The 24671-nt window shown below is 36.5% G+C and overlaps 1 protein-coding gene across 1 annotated transcript in view; it reads right to left on the bottom strand.

Annotated features, from left to right (window-relative positions):
• The window catches only part of LOC147019826 (complement C3), a 271920-nt gene that overhangs the window by 181628 nt on the left and 65621 nt on the right, over positions 1–24671 (bottom strand). Inside the window, exons 15-17 of the mRNA XM_085894593.1 lie at positions 9892–10021; positions 8171–8239; positions 6735–6839 (exon numbers count right to left, since the gene is read on the bottom strand). Of these exons, the coding sequence (XP_085750719.1) occupies positions 6735–6839; positions 8171–8239; positions 9892–10021 (304 nt within the window). The remainder of the gene's footprint in view (positions 1–6734; positions 6840–8170; positions 8240–9891; positions 10022–24671) is intronic.

Genomic DNA, 24671 nt, shown 5'->3' with positions numbered 1-24671 from the left:
AGAGGCCTGCTTCGATATGGCATGGGACTGAAGAGCAACGAACCGGGCAGCACAAAGCGTTCAATTTCCTTATTACTGGCGAACAGATTCAAATAATTAAATAATTCTCGCTGCGAAACCGCGTGACCGATCAGGTTGAAATTTTAAACTTTTGTTACGCATGTAGGCTAAATTACAAATGTGACGTTTCATATATATAGAAGCAGCGGTTCCAGAGTAAACATTAATTAATATTTATCCTTCAATCCAAGATGGCGGCCAAAGCATGTGACGTATGATGTCATAATTTTCACCACATGTGCAAACACGAACGCAGACGATAAGTGCAAATTTTTGCTTCGCTAAGTTAAGCAGTTCCAGAGAAAACATTATTTAATATTTTTCTTAAAACCAACATGGCTGCCAAACCCTGGGCCCGATCCCGTTGAAATTTCAAACCCTCATTCCGCATGACTGTTCCACCATAAATGTGATGTTTCACATTTATTGATGCAGTAGTTCCAGAGTAAACATTAATTAATATTTTTCCTTCAATCCACTATGGCTGCCAAACGTTGCGTCGTACCTCAAAAGGGGGTGAGAACTTTTTATTCGTCATGGAGAGGCGGTCATAGTGGTGGAGTTTCGCCTGGATCTGTTCAGTCGTTTCAGAGAAAAAGACGTTTTAAGATATTATTTTTCAATCCAAGATGGCTGACGAACCATGTGACCTATGACATCACAAATTTATATTCTGCTTCCAACTGGGTCTTGGAACACGTTTGTGAAGTTTCGTGTCAATCGGTAAAGGTGCGTTTTTCTATCCAAGATGGCCGCCAAACCATGTGACGTGTGACATCATAATTTTTACCACATGTGCACATACGATGCTAGATGATAATTGCAAACTTTCGATTCGTTAGGTTAAGCGGTTCCAGAGAAAACATTATTTAATATTTTTCTTAAATCCAAGATGGCGGCCAAACAATGTGACGTATCAATTCGAAATTAACAAACTTATATCGCCTTCCTGTCCCGAATATAGTTCCGAAATCTCCCTTTCATTGGGCCAACGCTTCTGGAGAAGAAGATGTTTGAAGGTTTTCGGGTTTTTTCAAGATGGCCGCCAAACCATGTGACCGATCAAGAACAAATTAACAAACTTGAGAAAGGACCTCATGGGGAATATATGTGTGAAGTTTCGTCTTAATCTGTCTTGCCCTTCTGGAGAAGAAGATTTTTAAAATTTATTCATTTTCAATCCAAGATGGCTGCCGAACCTTGAAACCTATGATATCATAAATTTAAATTCTGCTTTCCATCGTCGACCCGAAGAAGTGTGTGAAGTTTCGTGTAAATCGGATAAAGTCTATTTTTCTATCCAAGATGGCCGCCAAACCATGTGACTTCTGAGGTAAAAAATTTTTACCATGTATGCAGACTTGAGCGAGGAAGGCACTTGCAAATTTTCGCTTTGATGGCTTATGAAATTCCAGAGAAAACATTATTTAATATTTTTCTTAAATCCAACATGGCGGCCAAACCATGTGACCTATCACTTCGAAATTAACAAACTTGCATCGCATAAATGTCACGAATATAGTTCTGAAATCTCGCCTTCATTGGACCAGCGCTTCTGGAGAAGAAGATGTTTGAAGGTTTTAGGTTTTTTCAAGATGGCCGCCAAACCATGTGACGTATCAACAACAAATTAACAAACTTGAAAGAGGACCTCAGGGGGAATGTGCCTGTAAAGTTTCGCTTCAATCTGCAGAGCCGTTCTGGAGAAGAAGATTTTTTTAAAAAAACACTAAAAAACAAGATGGCGGCCGAATTACGTCATCGATGACGTCAAGAAAAACATTTTCGTCAGTGATTTTCGGCGTAGATGATGCTCAGAATTTTTCAGATTTTTCCTATACGGCGTTCTACTTGACGAATTTTCACCGGTATATCGCTTCACCTATGACGTCACAAAAAATCACTCGTGTACCCCATAGGGAGCTTAGTAAAATGTATCAAGCGAAAAAATTTTCCATTGCAGGGTTTCTGAGATACAGAGGTCCAAAGTTTATCGTTTTTTTCAAGATGGCGCCCGCACCACGTGACCAATGACGTCATAATTATAACGTGATTGTGCTATCAAAAAAGATACATACTATGGTGAAAATTTCGTGTCGATCGGACTTAGTGTCCCAGAGAAAATGATTTTTAAAGCGAAAAAGGGTGCAAAATGCCGGCGGAAAAATAATAATAATAATGCGTAATAATAATAAACAGAAGAAAAACAATAGGGTACCCTGTACTCACAGGGTACCCTAATAATTGTGATATCAATCCTGACGTCATAGCACTGTGTCCTGTCATTGGTTTGGTAAATAAATGGCCACAACTTGGGAACCACTTGTCCGATTAATATCAAACCTTGAAAAGGCACATACTCAGGTCCCCAGCAACATACCTGGCAGGTTTCAATTAGATTGGACCAGTGGTTGTTGAGAAACAGCAGACACAGACAGAGAGACAGACAGACAGACAGACAGACAGACAGACAGACAGACAAACACAGAGATTGCTGGAATTATAGATAGATTACAAAATACGTAGAAACAATTTTTCCAAATGAAACTTTTTATTCATGACTGAAGATATTGAACTATTGTTATATTATCCATTATTATTATCCATTGTTATGGATAAAGGAGGTTAAATGTCAGGTACACCTGTAAAAACATATACCAATCAAAATTCACTGGTTGCAAAAGTATTCAGTCCCTCCAGTCAGTATTTGGTGAAAGCACCTTTTGCACAATGACTGCCACAAGTCTTTTTGGGTAGGTCTCTCCCAACTTTGCTCAGTGAGATGGTGAAATATTTTCCCATTGTTCATGTGAAAATTGCTCTCGTTCTGCCAGTTTTGATGGGGATCGTCGACGGATTGCAATCTTCAAGTCTCACCATAAATGTTCAATTGGGTTCAAGTCATGACTGAATAACAAGAAAATAAATGTTCTTGAGTGGCCCAGGCAGATACTCCAGTGTGGGTTTAGCTTTGTGCTTCAGATCATTGTTCTGCTGAAATGTGAATCTCCTACCCAGTCTCAGATGCATGGCTGATTCAAGTAGGTTTTCATTAAGGATTCTCTTGAACTTTGCACCATCCATTGTCCTTTCTATTCTGACCAACTTCCCATTCCCTGCTGATGAAAAGCAGTCCCATAATATGATGTTTCCACCATCATGCATGACAGTAGGAATGGCGTTGACAAGATGATAGGCAGTGTTAGGCTTGCGCCAGACGTAGCGCTTTGAATTTAGACCGAAAAGTTCAATTTTCATCTCGTCTGAACTCATAACTTTTGTCCACATACCTGTAGTATAATTAAGATGCTTTTTTGCAAGCACCATATGAGCTTCGAGATGCATCTTTTTCAGTAATGGCTTATTTCTTGCCACCTATCCATAGAGGCCAGCTTTGTGAAGGGAACGGGATATTGTTGATTGATGAACACTGACCCCCATCTTGGACAAAGAGCCTTGTGGATCTTTCAAAGTCATTGCTGGATTTACAGTAACACCACAAACCAGTTTCCTGCTTTCCCGGCTGCCGAGTTTGAATGGGCGACCTCATGTGGGTAGAGTCTGGGTAGTATGATACGTCTTCTACTTCTTAATGATGAATTTCACCATACTCAAAGGGATAATGATTAACTTTGAAATCTTATAGCCCTCTCCTGAACGGTGCTTCTCCACCACTTTATGTCTGACTTCTTTGGAAAGCTGCTTAGTCTTCATGTTACCCTTGTTGGTTGATCAAGTGAGTTGTTACACCACAAAACTCCTTATATAAGTGGAGGAGCTCAATTTTTAAGTTAACCCACTAATTACATACACATTAAACCTTTACACTTATATTATAACCTTTCAAAGAAATAATTAGCTCCTGAAGTGATTTCTGGTTAATTAGGCAAAGGGTTTGAATACTCTTGCAACTGAGAATTATCTGATTTTCTACGTTAATGAAACATATTCACATTTTATCTGCATTTTTTAACTTTATCACTTTGGAGTAGTTTGTGAAGACTCTATATATTAAGTTTGATTTGAAATTATGATGAAATAAGGTCTGGTGGCATTAAAATGTGAAAACTTTGGAGAGGAGGTGAATACTTTGCAGGCCACTGTGCTGGGGGGGGGGGGGGGTGGGTAAAAGTACAGATAGGCCCATAAACTCAGCTTTATCCTGAGAGATTCCAATGATCTTCAGGAATGTTCATTTTCCCGACATCAAGCTGAGCAAGGTGTGAGGCAGAGGCACTGCCCTGGGGGGGAAGCAGTACTCCATCAAGCTGTGGATGAACACCTTGAGGTGGATAGGAGTTCAAATGTGCCAGGAAGGACTTTTCACAATGGAGGATGTCCACTCAGTATCTGGCTTTGGCAGCCAACTTTGAAATGTGGCTTGCCCAAGAGAGATCATGGCTAAGAGTGAGTCCCAAGAGTTTGAGTGACAACTTCTCGGAAAGAGTTGTTGATAAAATAGATGGGAGGGTTTGTGGAGAGACAGAGAGAGAGAGAGAGAGAGAGAGAGAGAGAGAGAGAGAGAGAGAGACAGAGAGAGACAGAGAGAGACAGAGAGAGACAGAGAGAGAGACAGAGAGAGACAGAGAGAGACAGAGAGAGACAGAGAGAGACAGAGAGAGACAGAGAGAGACAGAGAGAGACAGAGAGAGACAGAGAGAGACAGAGAGAGACAGAGAGAGACAGAGAGAGAGACAGAGACAGACACAGACACAGAGACAGAGACAGAGACAGAGACAGAGAGAGAGAGAGAGAGAGAGAGAGAGAGAGAGAGAGAGAGAGAGAGAGAGAGAGAGAGAGAGAGAGCCAGAGACAGAGAGCCAGAGACAGAGACACAGAGTGACAGAGAGAGAGAGAGACACACACACAGAGAGACAGACAGAGACACAGAGAGAGAGAAAGAGAGAGAGAAAGAGAGAGAGAAAGAGAGAGAGAAAGAGAGAAAGAGAAAGAGAAAGACAAAGACAAAGACAAAGACAAAGACAAAGACAAAGACAAAGACAAAGACAAAGACAGAGAGACAGAGAGACAGAGAGACAGAGAGACAGAGAGACAGAGAGACAGAGAGACAGAGAGAGAGAGAGACAGAGAGTCAGAGAGACAGAGAGACAGAGAGACAGAGAGACAGAGAGACAGAGAGACAGAGAGACAGAGAGACAGAGAGAGAGAGAGAGAGAGAGAGATAGATAGAGATAGAGATAGAGATAGAGATAGAGATAGAGATAGAGATAGAGATAGAGATAGAGATAGAGATAGAGATAGAGATAGAGATAGAGATAGAGATAGAGATAGAGATAGAGATAGAGATAGAGATAGAGATAGAGATAGAGATAGAGATAGAGAAGAGATTTCTCAGGGTGAAAAGACATATTGGAAGAGTTTGACCAGCTTGTAATTTTTTTCAAGGTCTGAAGAGAGGGAAGAGGCTGTAGCCTGCCTGTCTGAAGGATGAGGGATGTCATGGCAAAATAGTAGTCATCAGCAAATAGATAAAGAGGATTTTCCAGTCAGAGAGATTGGTGATGAAGATTAAGAATAGAGATTGGTGGGACTAGAATATTGCCTTGGCGTACTCCAGTCTTGACAAGGAGAGGAGATGAAAAGATTCCGTTGAGAGCCACAGGTTTGCCTTGAATCATTTGTGTATTCCTGCACATTTTGCATGTCAAACCAGAGATTAAGCAAATTAGAGAGATGTACGATGCAGTAAGAAGAATGTAGAGGGCCAAGGTTTAGTGTGTCAAGGTTTCCTTGTTCTCCCACTTTCTCCTCTCCCATTATCCCCCTGTCAACCGATATGCTGTGGCACTGAAATCGATGAAATCAACAGGATGTTGATCGAGATATACCAACTGCCATGGGGAGGGGGGTGGGGGAAGCTGATGCTACAGTTAGCAAATTAGCTCTTATATAGATCCATGCAAGTTGTGATACTATATTGAGCTTGAGAAGTGTGTAACTGCAGCAGAAAGTTGTTATATTGGTTCAATACGAAATGAGTATTTAATCTGCTTTCCTCAAAAGCGCTTTTGCTTCGATGAAAGATTAACACCTGAAACGTCAGCTTCTCCTTGCTTCCCGAAGTGGTGATCATACCTCAATCAACATCTTGTTGATGTCATCCATTGTATGATCTGTTTGCCAACGCAGATCGATACTAGTCTTCACCAGCAAGATAAATTATTTTTTCTACTTTGTGCTGTCATAATTTGGCTTAGATTCCATACTCTTCTTTCTATTTTCCAGGCACTGTGCTGCAACAATGACTATGCTGTCCTTCGGACAGGACATTTATCCAGCTGTTCTGTTTGGTTGTCTTATCTTGTGCATATTAAAGATCTCATGGTGATTTTCGCAAAGGGTGGGCTTTTGCCCAAATTCCAATTTCTTGCTCTAACATACAGAGGCTCTTCAATAACAATGCAACCTGCAGAACAATTCATGAATGGATCCTGGGCAAATATTTGTTCATTATCTCAATCGGGATAAGCAAGGTAGTGCACCAAGTTTAAATTTCTCTCGTGACACGATCTCACAAATGCATCTGGGCCACAGTCTTCAAGCAAACAGAGCTTCAAATATTTCATCTGCATTGCTCAAACTTATTTGCCTGGGTTGGGAAAGGAGAGGTTAAGAGCAATAACCAGTAACCATACACAATCAAGCACCCTCACCTTCGTCGTGGATATGCTTTGTTCTTTCTTCACAGCTCAATCTTAAAGGGCTCTCGATTGCAGCATCTCGGCAACATTTCCGCAGTTCAGCTGGGTATGTTGAAGCTGTTTAAATAAATCATTTGAAATAATGAGTGGTTTTGGCCTCAAATATTCACTCAACAAACCTGCTAAACAAAGTTACTAATAAAGGAATCTATTTTTGATAGAGTGGAAGCACCGACGCTCAACAAGAAGAGATGTCGCTGCTTCAATTTATCCTATACGTGTCACCGAGCACTTGGGGAGGTCCCTAATCTTCTGTCATGGAAGCAGCAAAACATGATACTTAACATCACTCATCAACTGATATTCACCACCAACGATCATTATGTGACACTCCCGCGCAGCATATAATAGGAATGGCCAATCCAATGGAAGTCATTGCCAGGTGAAGCCGATTGGGTAATCAGCACAGCATCCATATTGAGTGAGTAATTCCAGTATTTGATTTTCTCTTTTCCTCATATTCGCAGAGTACTGCAACTTTGAGAAAAAACGCCTGTTAAATCATTAAATCTTTCCTATCATTAGCTAAATTTAAATTTGCGCACTTGTCTTATCAGACTCGACATGAATGCTATATTATGGATGACATCGTTCAAGTAAATAAGTCATCACCAACCTTTTTGTTAACCTTTGAAATGAATATAACAAATGGATAGCTAAGGTTTTGTTTCACCTACTTCACGTAAGCTGTGTGATTTTCCATACAGGTTTAAAAATAAAGGAAAGTTTAATCGTCAGTGTTGATTGGTGAAAAAGAAGAAAATAATTAAATATTTGTACAAATGCAATTGTGTACAGGAAAGAAAAAAAGATAATCTTTATGATATATGAACAAGAATGGACCTACGGCACAAAATATCTATTTTCGCCTCCTCTGTCCACTCAACTCCCTCATCCTTGCTGTTGAAGGTATGATACAATTCATCTCTGAGGGTCTTCAAAGTTTGATTCAATTTCAATTAGGAGTCTGTCGGACAGCTGTGTCTGGTTTCGCACACCCTAAGATATTACGTAACACTTATAGACATTCCCCCACCCGCTTCAAATCAACACTCAATCCAAACAAAGCCAATGGAAATCTGACGCAACAAATCCAGGCTGTGTATAATCAGCAGAGGCCTATAGGCCTGATGCCTTTGGCCCACCAGAAAACCAAGATGGTGGCCATATTATTTTGTCTGGGTGTCAAGGTGGGTGGAGTCAAGCAACAAATGTGGGTGGGGTCTAACAGCTGTTTGACCAATGGGTGCACATTTCAAAAATCGACCCCCAACAAGAGCCGCAACAACAACTACGCAGATCTCTTGTTGACCTGTGACGCAACACACGTTAAAAAAAAAACAAGCACAATGACAATTCAATGTTTCAAAAACAATAAAACCAAGAACCTTTCTCGATGGCAATCTCCAGAACCAACTCTCGTTTGCGACGTGTATGTCCATTTGGGCATCCTGGATCTGTTGGACCGTGTGATCAACACTCTTTTAGAAAATGTAAAATTCACGTCAGCAAATGGACGTCCACTACATGGCCAAAAGTATGTGGACACCTGCTCATCCAACATGTCATTCCAAAATCAATGGCATTAATAAGGCATTGGTCCCCCCCTTTGCTGCTATAACAGCCTCCACTCTTCCGGGAAGGCTTTCCACGAGATGTTGGAACATTGCTGTGGGGATTTGCTTCCATTCAGCCACAAGAGCATTAGTGAGGTCACGCACTGATGTTGGGCAATTAGGTCTGGCTCACAGTCGGCATTCCAATTCATCCAAAAGGTGTTCAATGGGGTTGTGGTCAGGGCTCTATTCAGGCCAGTCAATTTCTTCCACACCAATCTCGCCAAACCATTTCTGTATGGACCTCACTTTGTGCATGGGGGCATTGTCATGCTGAAACAGGAAAGGACCTTCCTCAAACTGTTGTCACAAAGTTGGAAGCACAGAATCGTCCAGAATGCGATTGCATGCTGTGGCGTTAATATTTCCCTTCACTGGAACTAAGGGGCCCAGGCCGAACCATGAAAAACAGCCCCACACCATTATTCCTCCACCACCAATATATACAGTTGGTGCTATGCATTTATGCAGATAGTGTTGGCCTGGCATCTGTCAAACCCAGATTCGTCCACCAGACTGCCAGATGGTGAAGTGTGATTGATCACTTCAGACTCCAGAGAACGCATTTCCACTGCTCCAGAGTCCAAAGGTGATGAGCTTTACACTACTTCAGCCAAAGATTGGCATTGCGAATGGTGTTCCTCAGCTTGTGTGCGGCTGTTCGGCCATGGAAACACATTTCATGAAGCTCTCAACGAACAGTGCTTGTGCTGACGCTGCTTCCATTGGCAGTTTGAAACTCGGTAGTGGGTGTTGCAATCGACGACAGACAATTTTTCCGCACGACACGCTTCAGCACTCGGCGGTCCCATTCTATGAGCTTGTGTGGCCTACCACTTCGCAGCTAAGCTGTTGTTGCTCCTAGATGTTTCCACTTCACAATAACAGCACTTACATTTGACCGGGGCAACTCAAGTAGGGCAGAAATTTGATGAACTGATTTGTTGGAAAGGTGGCGTCCTATGACGGTGCCACGTTGAAAGTCACTGAGCTCCTAAGTACAACCCATTCCACTGCCATTGTTTGTCTATGGAGATTGCATGGCTGTGTGCTTGATTTTATACACCTGTCAGCAATGGGTGTGGCTGAAATAGCCGAATCCACTAATTAGAAGGGGTGTCCGCATACTTTTGGCCATGTAATGTAGGCCAACAGTGCATGAGAAATACATTTCACGACTGTCAAAAAACAAATCTACAATAATCAAGCAACTTAAAGTAAGAATGACAAATTTCATCAAAAAACAATAGTAAAGGCTGTAACTCTAATATAGTATTTGAAAAGTATATTTTGAGAAAAGGACTCATTCCATAGTTAGACAATCATTTGAAACAATATGTAAAAAAAACAATTTCTGTATTAACACATTAGCTTTGTAGACCAATGAACCTCTAAGACCTGTCATTAACAAAATCTTCATCATATGGCATTGAAAAATAAATGCTGAAAATACTCGACAGATCAATTAATCATCGTGAATGTCTTTCAAGTACCTTTAACATCATCCATTCCAGAAATTTCTTTCGCCATAATGGCAAGGCCAGCATCCCGGAACACAAGTGGACCCGTTTTGCCGCTACCAACTGAACAGCCTAAATCTGATGCTTCCATTGCCTTGTACACCTAGAAAAGAGAGACGCTTATTAGAAGCCAATGGCTATATACATACTTACACACACACACACACACACACACACACACACATATATATATATATATATATATATATGTATATATATATATATATATATATATATATATATATATATATATATATATATATATATATATATATATATATATATATATATATATATATATATATATATATATATATATATATATATATATATGCCAGGTGGGCCGGTTATGTGCGTGACAATACGTGCTGGGTTGGGTGTGTGTGTGTGTGTGTGTGTGTGTGTGTGTGTGTGTGTGTGTGTGTGTGTGTGTGTGTGTGTGTGTGTGTGTGTGTGTGTGTGTGTGTGTGTGTGTTGTAAAGTCCGGCTTCCTCTGAGAATGACAGTGAAGCAATTGATTTTATTAATTAAATCACGATACGAGTAATATATATATATATATATATATATATATATATATATATATATATATATATATATATATATATATATATATATATATATATATATATATATATATATATATATATGTTTGTTCTAACAGGTTGCCCCCAATAAGAACATCGTTGATAACTGATTCGGAACCCGAGGCGTTTGCATATCACGATGAGTTGCAAAAAATGAATGACTTCCTTCAAGATATTCAATCGTTTCGAAATGAACTGAACGATATTATTGTTGACCGGAAAGAATTGCTCTCACGTGATCTGACCTTGAACGAGTCGAGTCCAAGGTGAGAAACACACATATATATGTGTGTGTGCGAGTGTGTGTGTGTGTGTGTGTGTGTGTGTGTGTGTGTGTCTGTGTGTGTGTGTGTGTGTGTGTGTGTGTGTGTGTGTGTGTGTGTGTGTGTGTGTGTGTGTGTGTGTGTGTGTGTGTGTGTGTGTGTGTGTGTGTGTGTCTGTCCTTGACTCATTTTTTTTTTTTTTCAGTTCAAACACACAACGTAAGATTCTTCTAGAGGAATCTGACACAACACTATCTTCTGGAGGTAAATGTTTTTTAAATTATTATTTAGTTATTTATTTATTTACTATTTTATTAATATCACTACATAATCATCTTTATATGCTCTAATGGGGTTCCTCTTATTTTAAACAGAAAATGATGTCCAAGTTTCAAAATCACAAGACATCTGAAGCAGACTGCTGGGAAAGATCGTCCATTCTCGCAACTGAATATTTACCCAAAGAAAAATGCTTAATATTTTCAGTCTTGATTAATTATATTTGCTTTGCTTTCAATTATTTAATTCTTAATTATAAAAAAAGAATAAAGGAAGTGCAAAGGAGGGGAGGGGTGGGTAGTTGCGCTCCCCCAACGACCCACCACACCCCTTCATCCCACCCCTTCCCTCCCTGTGTGTGTGGGGAAGGGTGGGGGTGGGATGAAGGGGTGTGGTGGGTCAAAGGTGGGGGTGTACAAGGGGAAGGGGAAGGGGAGGGGTGGGGCTTGTGTGGGTGGGCAGGGTTTCTGTGGGTGGAGCTTGTGTGGATGGGTGGGGCTTGTGTGGATGTGGTTTGTGTGGGTGAAGCAATTTTTTAAATTGAATAAACATGTGTGTGGAACTAATTAACTAATCACTAATTATGTGGATATGATGGATGTGGATGTGGCTTATGTGGGTGGTGTTTGCGTGGGTGGACCTTGCGTGGGTGGGTGGTGTTTGCGTGGGTGGGGATTGTGTGGATGTGGCTTTTGTGGATGGGGCTTTTGTGGGTGGGGTTTGCGTGGGCATAGTCAAAAAGGGGCGGAGTGAAAAAAGGGGTGGCATCAAATATATATATTTTTATATTTCTTATCTTTGTCTTTTGCAATTCCTGTGAATAAAATGAACCCAAAATATCTTCACCTTCTAAGTCATATACCTTATAGGTCCAAGGTACTGTATCTAGGACATCAACAATTTTAAAAAGCTCATTTGTCCATTGTTTAGTATAACCTTTTACAAAATGAAATTTCCACCTGTATGTTCCTATTATATCACCAACTTTGAATTTAGGCTGACATTAATCTCTTTTTCATATTCTAATTTTGTAAATGTTTCTGATGGTTCAGTATTCGTTGAGGTGTGGATTGTATCATAATACTTATCTACAATGTCCTGAATTAAAGATACCCATTTTTGAGAACAGAGTTGAGTGAATTTTTTTATATAGTCTCTCTTTTAAAGTGCGATTGAAGCGCTCAATAACAACCGCTTTTCCTTCATTAAAGGTGCTGTACAATGTAATGCTGTTATTTTAAAGAAAATTCATAAATGTCTTGTTATAAAACTCTCTACCCTCATCAGTCCACAATTTTTTAGGTTTTCTCTTACTTTTATTAAATATATGTTGAAAGGCTAACATAAGAGTATTACCTGTTTTGTTTTTTAAAGGGACAACCCACACATATCTACTCCTCAAATCAATAACGGTTAAAGCATAGTTGTACCCCTTATCATTATTGAGTTCAATCAAATCAGCGGACCAGATATAATCAACTTCCTTGGAATAAACCTTCCTTCTATGAAACTTTGTGATTATTGGTTGATGTAATTCATCAGCTAATTGCTCTTCAATCTTAATGACATCATTAGAGCCTATAAGTTTTTTGAATTTCCAAGCCCAAGTTTCAATTTAGCACCGATCATCTTCTTCACGATGAACTTATCAACTTTTTCCCTCAAAGTTGGATTTTGTATCAGAGATAAATTATACAACATTTCGCTATCGGCTTCATGTTTTCTTCCAACGTCGTGGTATTTCCATAATCAATATTGTGCCTCGTGCACACTTCATCAACCCTATTGATAGGTTTGCTCCACGGTTTAGGATTGTCAGCCTCATCTAATCTTTTATTCAAGTTTGTTCCTGGACCACAGAAAGAACACCCTGGTAGATGTAATTCCCCTGTAATTCCAGTCATTGTAAATGTACTTCCTAATAAAAACTTTTGTATATCTCCCCCATGTTTGTGTTTGTAGATAAATTTACTCTTTTTAGAGCCACACACCGAACATATGCCTTTTTGTATAACTCTGTTATTTTTACTTTTAAAATATGAGATTTTTTAGTATTACTTTTCTTTCTACATTTGAGACAATAACTCATTTATTTATGAGAAAAATTCCTACAGAGTGCGAAAACCTTTTTAGTTTCCAACATGCACATTTGTATCTTAATTTTTAAAACATAAAGAATCCTCAGAAATGTCTTCACTCTCTCCTCCATTTATTTAAGAAAAAAAAATCTCAATCACACCAAGGAAAACGATGTTAATAGTCTTGACGCAAATATTTGTAATAGACTTGTCAATTCTTTGTTTTCCTCCTCGGTGCGTTGAGATTTATATATTTTCTGTTATACCCCCAATCTTTTTCTAATGTCACTGGTTTCTGTAGTGTCCGGAGGGCAGTGGGACTCGGATAGTCGTGAGGGTTGTCGAACTCTGTTTATTGCCCGTCCGAATGCACACTACTGCAGACGAGACACACGCCTCAAGCGGCGCAAACACCTATATGCCTTGCGAACACGTGACCACCAAAACCACACCTCCACAACACTCCCCGCATTGTGCTCTGCCCCCAATACACCACAGTTTCCATATATTTCTATTTATTTATTTATTCTCTCTCTTTCCTCCCTCTCCCTCTCCTCCTCCTCTCTCTTCTCCCTTGCCCCCTTCTCTTCTCTTTCTCCTTCTCTTCCTTCTCCTTCTTTGTCTCAGTTTCTTCAACTCCTTCCTCGTCCCTTACTGTCGTTGAATCACTTTCACCCCATAGAATAGCATACATATATTCATCAGGATTTCTTGTTATTCCTGTATCCAAAATCAAAATTTTTACAACAGGAAACCAATAAAATTTCTTCTGAATTTCTAAAAGAGCCTTGTGTTTTCTTAACTTAAAAATTTTTTCATTATTTAACATTTTAATTAAATCCAGTTGTTGGTTTATTAACATCATTATAAAACCAATCTTTTATTGAAAATACCTCATTCTGATGTTGTGGAACAAATTTATTAAAATACCGAATACCCTTTTCTTGAAGGTATGCTTGGACACAGAAATGATAATTTTCTTGAAACCTTGCTGTCATTTAGTATTAGAAATATATGACAGATTAATATAATGACAGGAAATACCTCCCCATCTTCCCATAGTTAAATCATGTTGTATTTCCTTACTTATTATATATAATCCTGTTCTTTGTGTGTTCAAGATATAAACTATGGCAAAACCATCATTGATTTTACCCTTATTAAATTATTTTATTTGTTGTTTGCTAATCATGCTTCGACAAAACTCATTCTCGGCACCAAGTGGATAATATTCTTCCTTACGAGACTGATGTAAATCTTCCAGTTCTTCGAGGTTACTTTTTAAATGACCAATTATACCCTAAATCATTCATATCATATCCCCATTGTTCTATTCTCATACAAATGATATTCCCTTCTTTATAAAAGTTTATTTTAATTGGAACTGTGAATTCTGTATGACCTGGAGATAAAATCAACACTTCTGTATCTTTGGAATACACGGCCATTTTATTTAAGGATATATATTGTGATAAATCACTTAATCTCACCAATCATTCTCGTCAGTCGGGCTTGGATAATTTATTAATTTATAACAATTTTTCACATTAATATTTTTTGCTATACTATATTTCTATCGTTCAGCCTGTGCCTTTGTGTAATAATTTGATAAATCAATATCCAGTTCTTGGGATACACCAAAGATAGAACCAACTTTACCAACATATTAATATGTCATTTATATTAGATTTAAAATAATGTCAGTAAAAAATTAATTTTTGTTGAGTTGAAATAACACATATAGACATAATTGACCACAACACTTGGAATTTAATTCTTGGACTTTAAATGTTTGATAAACACCATTCTGTAAGAATTGTATTACTTCAACAGGTGGTGGAAGACCAAAACTATCAAAATAATATTTGTCTTGACTATTAAAAATACAAACCCAATGAGAACCGTTCCCATTATTATCTTCTAAGTTCATAATAATATTCTTTGTATGTTTTGGCAAGTTTGTTAATTCATCTCTCATACAAATAACCACATTATGAAATTTTAATTTCTTACAATATTTGACAAGTTCTAAATTTGATGTTGTATTCTTTCCAAATTCTTTAAACCACTCATCAATGCTCATTTATTGATTAGAAAGATATAATCCATTATCCCTTTTAGTTAATTTTACACCTGCTTGTGCAATAGAAGAAAGCATATCTCCAACTAACAATCTCGCTTTATCAGGCAGACTCTCAAGTTTTTCAGCAAAATCGACAATTACACCACTTCCACTAATTTTTTTCTCCAACTCTTTGTTATGTCTTTCCAATTATTTTTGAGCCCGGAGTTGAGCCTTCTTTCGTTGGCAGTTTTCACCGCTGCTGAAATACCACCCGTCAATGCTCCAGCCGCACTTAAACCAGCAAATAAAGGAATTAGAAATGGGAGAAATCCTCCACTCGTCTCTCTTATTGAATACTAGTAGTAATGCCCGGCGTTGCCCGGGCTTTCTTGCAAATTTCCTGAATAGCTGTTAGCGGTTAGCGGTTAGCAGTTAGGGGTTAGGGGTTAGCGGTTAGGGTTAGGGTTAGGGTTGCAGTTAGGGTTAGGGTTAGTGGTTAGGGTTAGAGTTAGGGTTAGCTGTAAGGGTTAGGGTTAGGGTTAGGGTAGCTAACCCTAACCCTAACCCAAACCCAAACCCTAACCCTAACAGCTTGGCGTAGCGGAGGTAAACAGCGCCCGGGGCAAAGTGGAAATTTGCGTCCCCTGTAGGCCTTAACCTTGAGTGGATTTGAATGGAAAATCCCATAAGGGATATCGATTTATCGATTTTTTCGAATATCGGAAGTGTTATGGAAAAAATTTATAGCCAATGACCTAAGTTGGACTAAAAGCCATAATCGTACCGAATTTGAATGGAATCCGTTGGAGTTTGTGAAAATGCATCAAAACGAATTTTGAGGGGCCTCTTAAGGAAGACAATAATATCATCAGTATATGTGCCAAATCTTGTTTCATTTCATGCAGTAACAAAAATCTGATGGTGGAACAAAGAAAGGGGCGTGCCGAAATATTAATATACATTTCTTCAACAATGGTTTTGACATTTTAATTTTAAGTGAGCCAGTATCGTTCAAGATTTTCACCTGTTCTCTTGTGAGCAAAACATCAATTCTTATTGCTCCTTTTCTCTGAATTGTTTTAACGTTAATCATACAAGGCTTTTGATTTTGAACACAAGATGATAGTTTATGAAGATTGATTTGATTAACATATACCCAGTTGGCACTTTACTACTAATTTATTTCTCAAAAAATTATGAGACTAATCATAACACCATTATCTGTATTAATCTGCAATTCTGTTTCTTCCAAAAGCAAACAATATGTATCAACTTCTTCACTCTTTCCTCTTTCAATGTATAGGGAAGTATCCACTTGATTCGACTTTATAGTTTCCTTTTGAGCGCTCAGGTCAAGCGCATAGATTGTATACAGACTTTTAAATGTTGTCATATCCAAAATAGGTTATTTATTTCCATTGCTTTCACACACCTTTTGGTAAGACTTGTATGCTTCAGCATAATCATTTTTTTCCCAATTAATTTCCAATCTATCTTGTGGATAAAATGTTCCATCTAGAGAAACGCAAAGTTGTTTCACCTTCACATTATCACTCAATGCATTATTCTTATCAGTTGCAGTATCACCATCTGTTTTTTTTTTTAAATGAGCCACAGATATCATGGCATTCCTTCCAGAACACCCAAATTCCACGTGTAAGTGGTTTGGTTCAGTTTAACGTGTTGACATCTTCTTTTAAGATATGATACATTGAGTGGCTTCTTTGAGTTGTCTTCTATTCAACATCTCTTCTGTTTTAAGATTAGGAGTATATTCACTAATTTACCAACTAATTTCATCAATAACAAATTTATTCTGAGCAGCAAAAGAATTAGCCACACCAAAACGCAACCTATTTTCATTATCATTCCTTTACAGTTGAAATCCAATTTTAAGACCATACAGAACTTTATCATGATCACAAAATCCAAATATACCTTTAAAAGGAACTGACACAGTAAAATTATTGTCTGCTTTTGTATCATCATTATGCATTCCTTTCCTTTGACTATATCCAGGGTCTGTGTTTGTTCCCGATGACATATCAGGAATAAAACCTTCGACAGCCCCCTTTCCCATTCTATCACGAAATGAATATAGTGTAAATTTCATCATTTCAGATGCAGCAGAGACATAATCATCCGATTCAACTTCTTGTGTTCCAATGTACAAACGAACACTATCAAACATTTTCCAGAAGAAATAATTTACGAGTGTAGCGTTTGTGTTAGTCACAGCCTTTGGGAATGTAAATTTACACAACAAGAAACTTTCGGCTAGATTCAAATAAGTTTGTTGATGATTTATTCCAAAACTTTTTGTTCCATTTGCATTCCAGTCTGTTCCAGTTATTGCATTTACCTTGAAGTCGTCTTCTTTTTTAGTAGAGTTTGAGATGACAATGGTATCATCCAAATCATAGATAGTATCAATTGCTTCCATACTTGTATTTGTTCAGGAAAAAAGATGTTAAAACTTTTGAAACCCTGACCCAAGTATTCGAATTATTTTCTGTCGTTCTTGGGGAGACAACTGAGTTTTGCCTTTCTTAATTTATTTATTTGCTTGTAATTTATGAGATTCCTTTTGGGCATCTTTTATACTCTTTATAGCACCCGCTACATTTCCCACAGCAGAATCAGTTGAACCAATTAGGTCTTTATGTTTCAGAATAGTTGAACCTCTACCCATTAGAGTATCAATTATCCCATCTCCTTTTTTTCTAAATTGATGTCAGACACCCCTTTGTCTCTTCGGCATATAGTATCCTCTACCAAGATACATACCTTCACGCTTGTCGTATGGGGAAAGGAATGTCCCATCCCCTGTAATTATTTTATATTTTCCCAACTCGTGTTTCCTCACAATAACCATCGTATTTATTTCTTGGAAAACTTCACGTTGGTGAATTTTGATTGATATAATTTCTCCATTAAAACAAATCATGGAATTATCTTGGTCGGTTATCCTAAAATTTACTCTGTCTATGGTTTTTCCTGACACAGGTAGATAAACCAGATTTTTGGGTTCTATATTGAATTTATAACCAATTGGGTTGAGTATGCGCTGAATGAAAATGTTGTATTTGTTCTTATTCCATCATTATAATGGCCATCAATCAAATCACAGTGAATTAATACCGAATTTATGCCTGAGGATATTTGAATGACATTACCACTGTAAGACGTCCCATTAGTTTCAATCTTTTTTGAGGAGAAACCAAATAACTCTCGAAATGAATAATCAATTGTGAAATCAACCTTGTAGTTATTTTTAAGTTTAATCATTGATTTTGAAGTATGTTTTTGAATATCTATAAGAATATTTTTTGGTTCATCACCCTGTTTTTTCATAAGACGAGCAATTTTGAAAGATATTTGAAAAATCTCATATGCTCTGGGTGAAACTATTATCGTTTTGTATCCACTTCCCGGATTATAACTAAACTTGTCATTTTTCTCGGTGATATTAAATAAGGTATTATAATTTTCCATGGACAATAAATACGCCTCATATTCTTTTGTTGAGTCAAGTTGTAGTGGGTATGGGAATGAAGATGTGTGGTCGCTTGTTGTGAAATTGAAACTCAGGATTGTGCTTCTCATCTTATTTAATATGAGATAAAATGCCTTTGTATTGACATTTATTAATTATTTTCATGTTCATCAACTGGTCTAAAATGGCTGATGCTTCATTAAAACAATTGTTATTTCCAGCCTTCTTACTACCTCACAGCAATAACAGTCTATTAACTAATTGTGATGGTCATTTGGAAGAAAACGAACACCTGAACCAAGGCTACTTAAAGCCAAAATAATGTCTTTCTCCTTCTCATTCTTCCTACTTTTACCAGATAGACTCACCCTATAATTAAGAGAGTCCAGCAGATCAATATATACTCCAGCACCATTATTTTTCATATCCAATGGTTTATCAACATACTTTGATTCATCCCTCACAGTTGAACCTTGTCTTCCATCTTTTGTGAGAAGAAACATAAATCTGGGGGCTAATTTAACAGGGGGTTGAACAGAACTCAAGAACCTTAATTCATCATTAAATATCAATACTTTTCTTGAACAAGATGAAATATTGCTGGTTGTTCTGTTGGAATGAGTCCTGCTTTGGTTTTTGAATCTGCTGAATATTCATTGTTTTGAAGAACATTCACAATATAATCAGGGGGGGGGGTGATTAATCTCTTCCAGTTGTTGAAATAATCCTTCATCATCATATTCTAATTCTCCTATATGTTCGAATTCTTCTTCCATCATTTGACTGAAATCTTTTAACATTTGAAGTTTTTTTAGGAGCGTATTCTATAGTGGGAACTGTGGAAACATCTATTATTTTTTCTTGGGAGGTTTTTTAAAGTGGTTGAAAAAAATTCTCTTGTTTTCTTTCAAATGCTTCTTCACCCGTTAGTTTCTGTCTGTGTTTCTTCTTTATGTCTTCCTGTTGTTTTACAACTTTTGAAACCAACTCTTGATGCTCCTTAAATCTTCTTGCTCTTTCTTTCGCATCCATTTATTTATTGGAAAATTTCATTCACTGAATTATAAAGGTCAACAGGGAAATTTTCCTTTTCTTCATCATTAAAGTAGATGTGTTCAAATAAATCCTTTTCTTTAAATATTTCATCAAATTCTTTATTAACATTAATACGAGTTGTAATTTCTTCTTCACTAATACTTGTATCTCTGCTTTTCATACGTTTGCGTTGAGTTTCTTCATCAACATCAAAACCGAATGATAAAATCTTAACCCCATTACCACTCAGATGTTTAATAATTTGTCTCCTTCCTTCTGGATTAGTTTCTAATATCCCAAGACCACCAGATTTTAGTTTCTTTAACTTGCTCTTACAATGTGAATATTTTGTTATACCATGAGAATCCACCTCAAATATTTGGCCTTCATTCCTCAATCGCATATGTTCCTCTACTGAAATATAGTAATAATCTTCACCTTCTACTTCTCCAGGTCTTATTGCTCTCGTTGTTGTTGATACAATGCTTATCACGGGGTGTTTTTTAAGCAAATTAAAAATATTCTCATTTGTACTATTCAAGAACCTTGATTTATGAAACTTTTTTCAAGAAGCAGATTTACCCACAAGATTTATAATAATAGTTGTCATTTATATATGTAATTGTTTATAAAATAAAAAATACATCCCTTAATATCTCATCTTGTTTCACAACAATATATTTATATTTTTCAATCATGTGCTTCATATAATCCCCAAATTCCTTTTTACTACATAATGTAGAACAATTGTCTCTCCAAAAATTGTTTATATCTATCGAATTAAACTTGAATAAAACAAAAGTATTAGCATTGTTTCTTATGAAGCGACGAGGGAGTTGAAAGTATGATTGACTAAGATAAATACAATTACAAGAAGAATGTCTCCCTCTTGTGTAGTCACTATCCATTACCGTTTGGTTTCTCTCATGAACACAATCATCAAAGATAATGAGGTTCTGTTTTGATTTATCCAAATCTTGGGGAGAAAGTATATCATCCGTATTATCAGGAAGAATACAAGTTATCGGCTTTGATTTCTTTTTATATCTCTGTGTATCACAAAATAGTTGTATTATATCTTCAATGTTGTAATCATTTAGTTTGTTTTGAAGTTTAAATAAACCGATTATATCTTCTTTTTGAAGACCAGCATTAAAACCTTGTGAGAGTAGTTGATACTCAGGTTGAAAACTCGACTTTGTGAAAATTATTAAATTGTCATAATCCAAAAAGTTGGGAGTTAGGAGCTTCTTTAAAAGTAAGCAGTTTTTCCACATGCGCTTGAACCAACTATGAGACATCTCAATGAATTTGGAAGATTTTTATGGTTGTTAAATTTTATCTTATTTTCCCAAATGGGTAAAAAATCATTCATTTATATATTTGGAAAACAGGTTATTTAATTTATTATTGGCCTTTTTAGAAACTCTATATTTTATCCTAAATTCGGGTTTAATTTCAAGATAATCCATTATTTTATTGATACAATATCTTGTGTTGATATTTCCCTGAAAATGGCAATCGTGAATAATATATAACAACAATCCTTTGAACATTTCTCGAATACGTTCAGTTTCTTCCATTGCAAGGAAAGATGTGTTATCACCCTCATACTTTACATTCATTTCTCGAATCAATCTTGTAAAGTAATTCATTTTTGGTGTAAATCTAAAATAATTATATTCCTTTTTATATTTTTTATTATCATTAATTAGAAGATAATCACAAAATATACATTGTTTATAAGCTTTTGACTCTGTGTTTAATCACACTCGATCACATGCAGGACAATTCTCAAATTTGTCATATGGAGAATCAGGGAATTCAAGGGGCTCAAGATCTAGTATACTATTCATATTTATAAAGTAAAACTTTACTTCAAATAAAATTCATCTTCAGTATCATCTTCAGTACTTTCATTGGTGCTTTCACAATCATCTCTAAAACTACTTTCATAGCTATCGTTTGAACATAAACTTTCGGAATCATAACTGTCTTCTGTTCCAACAGAGATACTAGCATCACTCTCATAAACTTCAAAATCTTCAGTTGAATAATGACACATTTAATTTGTAGAAAACAAATTACCATATATATCTATATACTTTTTTTCATTAACAGATTCAACTACTACATTTTTTTATATTAAAGGTAATTTAAAAATGATCCTTAACTACTATTGAATGAAATGTCATTTCAGCTGATATATTAACTCCTTTATTTCATCAGGATTTACATCTTTAGGGCTGTTGAAAAAAATACAAATTTCTCCTTGCATATTACAGATGGTCTTATCTTTTCATTCTAAAGCTTCATCCATACGGTTTTTCTTTTTTGATACTTTTTCTTGTTTCATTGCTTTTTATAGTTTTGAATATATTGCCAGAAGGAGAGGAGAAACTTTTGTTGGAGCTACTTTCATTGATGTTCTTCCAGATATACCAAAAGCCCTTCCACTGAAGGAAATTGAAGAACTCATATTATTCACCATAATTGTTTTTATCCAATAGTTGTTATATTTATCTTTATTCAATTTTACATCCTTGACATATTTCTCAGTATCTTTTACAAATGAAGAGATTGATTGAAACTTGTCTTTTGTGTCTTGATACATTGTATTTATTAAGTGAAAAAAGTTGGAGGATAAAATGGTTTTAAGCACAGACAAGTCTGGAGACTGCGATGGTTCACGAGCAATGTACACGGTTCGCCTTTTTTATTTTTTGACCTTCAAGGGGACGCCACGGGCAAACTGGCGGGAATCGGGAAAAACGTAAATGATGAAAGTTTCAGTACTCAAAGAGCACTACTTGCATACCAACTTTCATTCAAAACAAGTTTTTTGGGCGTGGCTCCACCCATAATGGGCGCAGCATGCCCATTCTCTGGAAAACACAACTAGATCATGATACAAACCTCGCACCCTAATTTTATCAAGATCGGATCAAACCCCATGGATCTATGCTCGGGACAGACAGACAGACAGACAGACAGACACACACCCATAACGAATATAGTGGTAACTTACTGACTCGTGAACCAATAAAAAACACCTTCAAACCAACAAACACACATTCCATCTTTTCAGACAAATATCTCCACTTGACCAAGAAACAAAACATTGTGATAGATGCGATAATGATATTCTTTTTTAAAAATTATAATAAACACCTTCAATCACGCAAACACAAGAACAATGAAGAAAGGGAAGGTGCCACTTAATTCTCCATTGAAAACACTGATAGGGCATTTATAGGGCATATAAAAATAAGATTGTTTCGCTTTCAAGACCTTGGACCATCTTCAATCATGGAAGCTGTTGATATGGTTAAACAAAGTATTGAAACTATAATTAAAAACACATGAAGTGAAATGAAAACTTTTAAGTTTTATATGGGAGTAAAATTGAATATGGTAAGACAAGGCGATGAAACTACTCCCTATATGAGGACAAACCCTCACTTTATCTCTTCATTTCAAGATTTTGTAAGATGTGATGTTTACGATGAACTCCAGAGACAAGAACAAGAACAAGATGTTGATAACACTGCAGTTGGTCGTGGATTTACGATTACAAAAATAATCTTTTTAGATATACACAACTTAAAATCAGATCCTCTTCAAGCTTCTTCTTATATTGATTTACCAAAAGATATAAAACTTAAGAAAGCGGTTGTTAATATTCAAAACATAGATAATAAATGTTTTCAATGGTCTGTTCTTGCTCACTTACATCCTCCAAAATTGAATCCTGAAAGGGTTGAACATTATAAGAAATATGGGAATACATTAAATGTTAAAGATTTAAAGTTTCCAATGTTATTGAGAGATATTCCTAAATTTGAGAAAATGAATAATCTATCTGTTAATATATATAGATTAACGGATACAAACAAAGTTCAGATATTAAAAAATTCAAACTATAAAAATGATGAAACACACATTGACCTTCTCTACTTTACTTCAAAGGAAAAAAATCACATTATGCTTTCATCAAAAATTTATCAAGATTAACCAAATCACAACTATACAAGAGAAAATGGAAAACATATCCTTGTAAGAGATGTCTCAACTCCTTTCACACAAAAAACGATTAAATCAACCATAAATTTACCAAAAGCAGGTTCAAACATATCATTCAAAGATTTAAACAAATCTATAAAACATCCGTTTGTGATATATGCTGATTTAGAAAGTATCCTTGAAAAGATAGATGCTGTTTCTCCAAATCCAAATAAATCATACACAAATAAATATCAAAAACATACTCCTTGTGGTTTCTGTTGTTATATCAAATCATCTGTTGGTGATGAACACAACAAGTTAGAACTTTATAGAGGAGAAGATGCCTCAGAGGAGTTTGTAAGACTATTGGAAAAAGACTGTACAAGACTAAGAGAAATAATGGTTAAAACCTATAAACCAATGTCATTAACATAGGGAGAGAAAAATGAATTTAGAAAGAACAGTATCTGTCATATTTGTGAGGAAAAAATTGAGGGAGAGGTCTAAGTTAGGGATCACTGTCATCTTACTGGTAAATATAGAGGTCCAGCTCATTCCCGTTGTAATCTTAATTACAAGCCCCCAAACTTTATTCCTGTCTTTCTTCACAACAACGCTCACTATGACACACAAATATATTTATAAATGAACTTTCAAAGACATCTGGAGATATTTCTTCCATTCCTAACACAGATCAAAAATACATCTCATTCACAAAAACAATTCATACATCCCCCATAACCCATATCAGATTTCTTGACACATACAAGTTTATGGCAAGTCCATTATCTAACTTAGCATCAAACATTAAAAACTTACCGAATCTTAAATCACATCTCTCAAATCAAGAAGAGATTGATCTCTTATCACAAAAGGGAATATTTCCGTATGAGTATATGGATTCATTTGAGAAGTTTAAAGAAACACAACTTCCTTCAAGGGAAA

This window comes from Eptatretus burgeri, chromosome 9 (genome assembly GCF_056783735.1).
Source record: "Eptatretus burgeri isolate ZD-2024b chromosome 9, Ebu_testis_v1, whole genome shotgun sequence".
Taxonomy (NCBI): domain Eukaryota; kingdom Metazoa; phylum Chordata; class Myxini; order Myxiniformes; family Myxinidae; genus Eptatretus; species Eptatretus burgeri.
The sequence above is the reverse complement of the archived record's forward strand: the minus strand, read 5'-3'. Positions and strand labels throughout refer to the sequence as shown.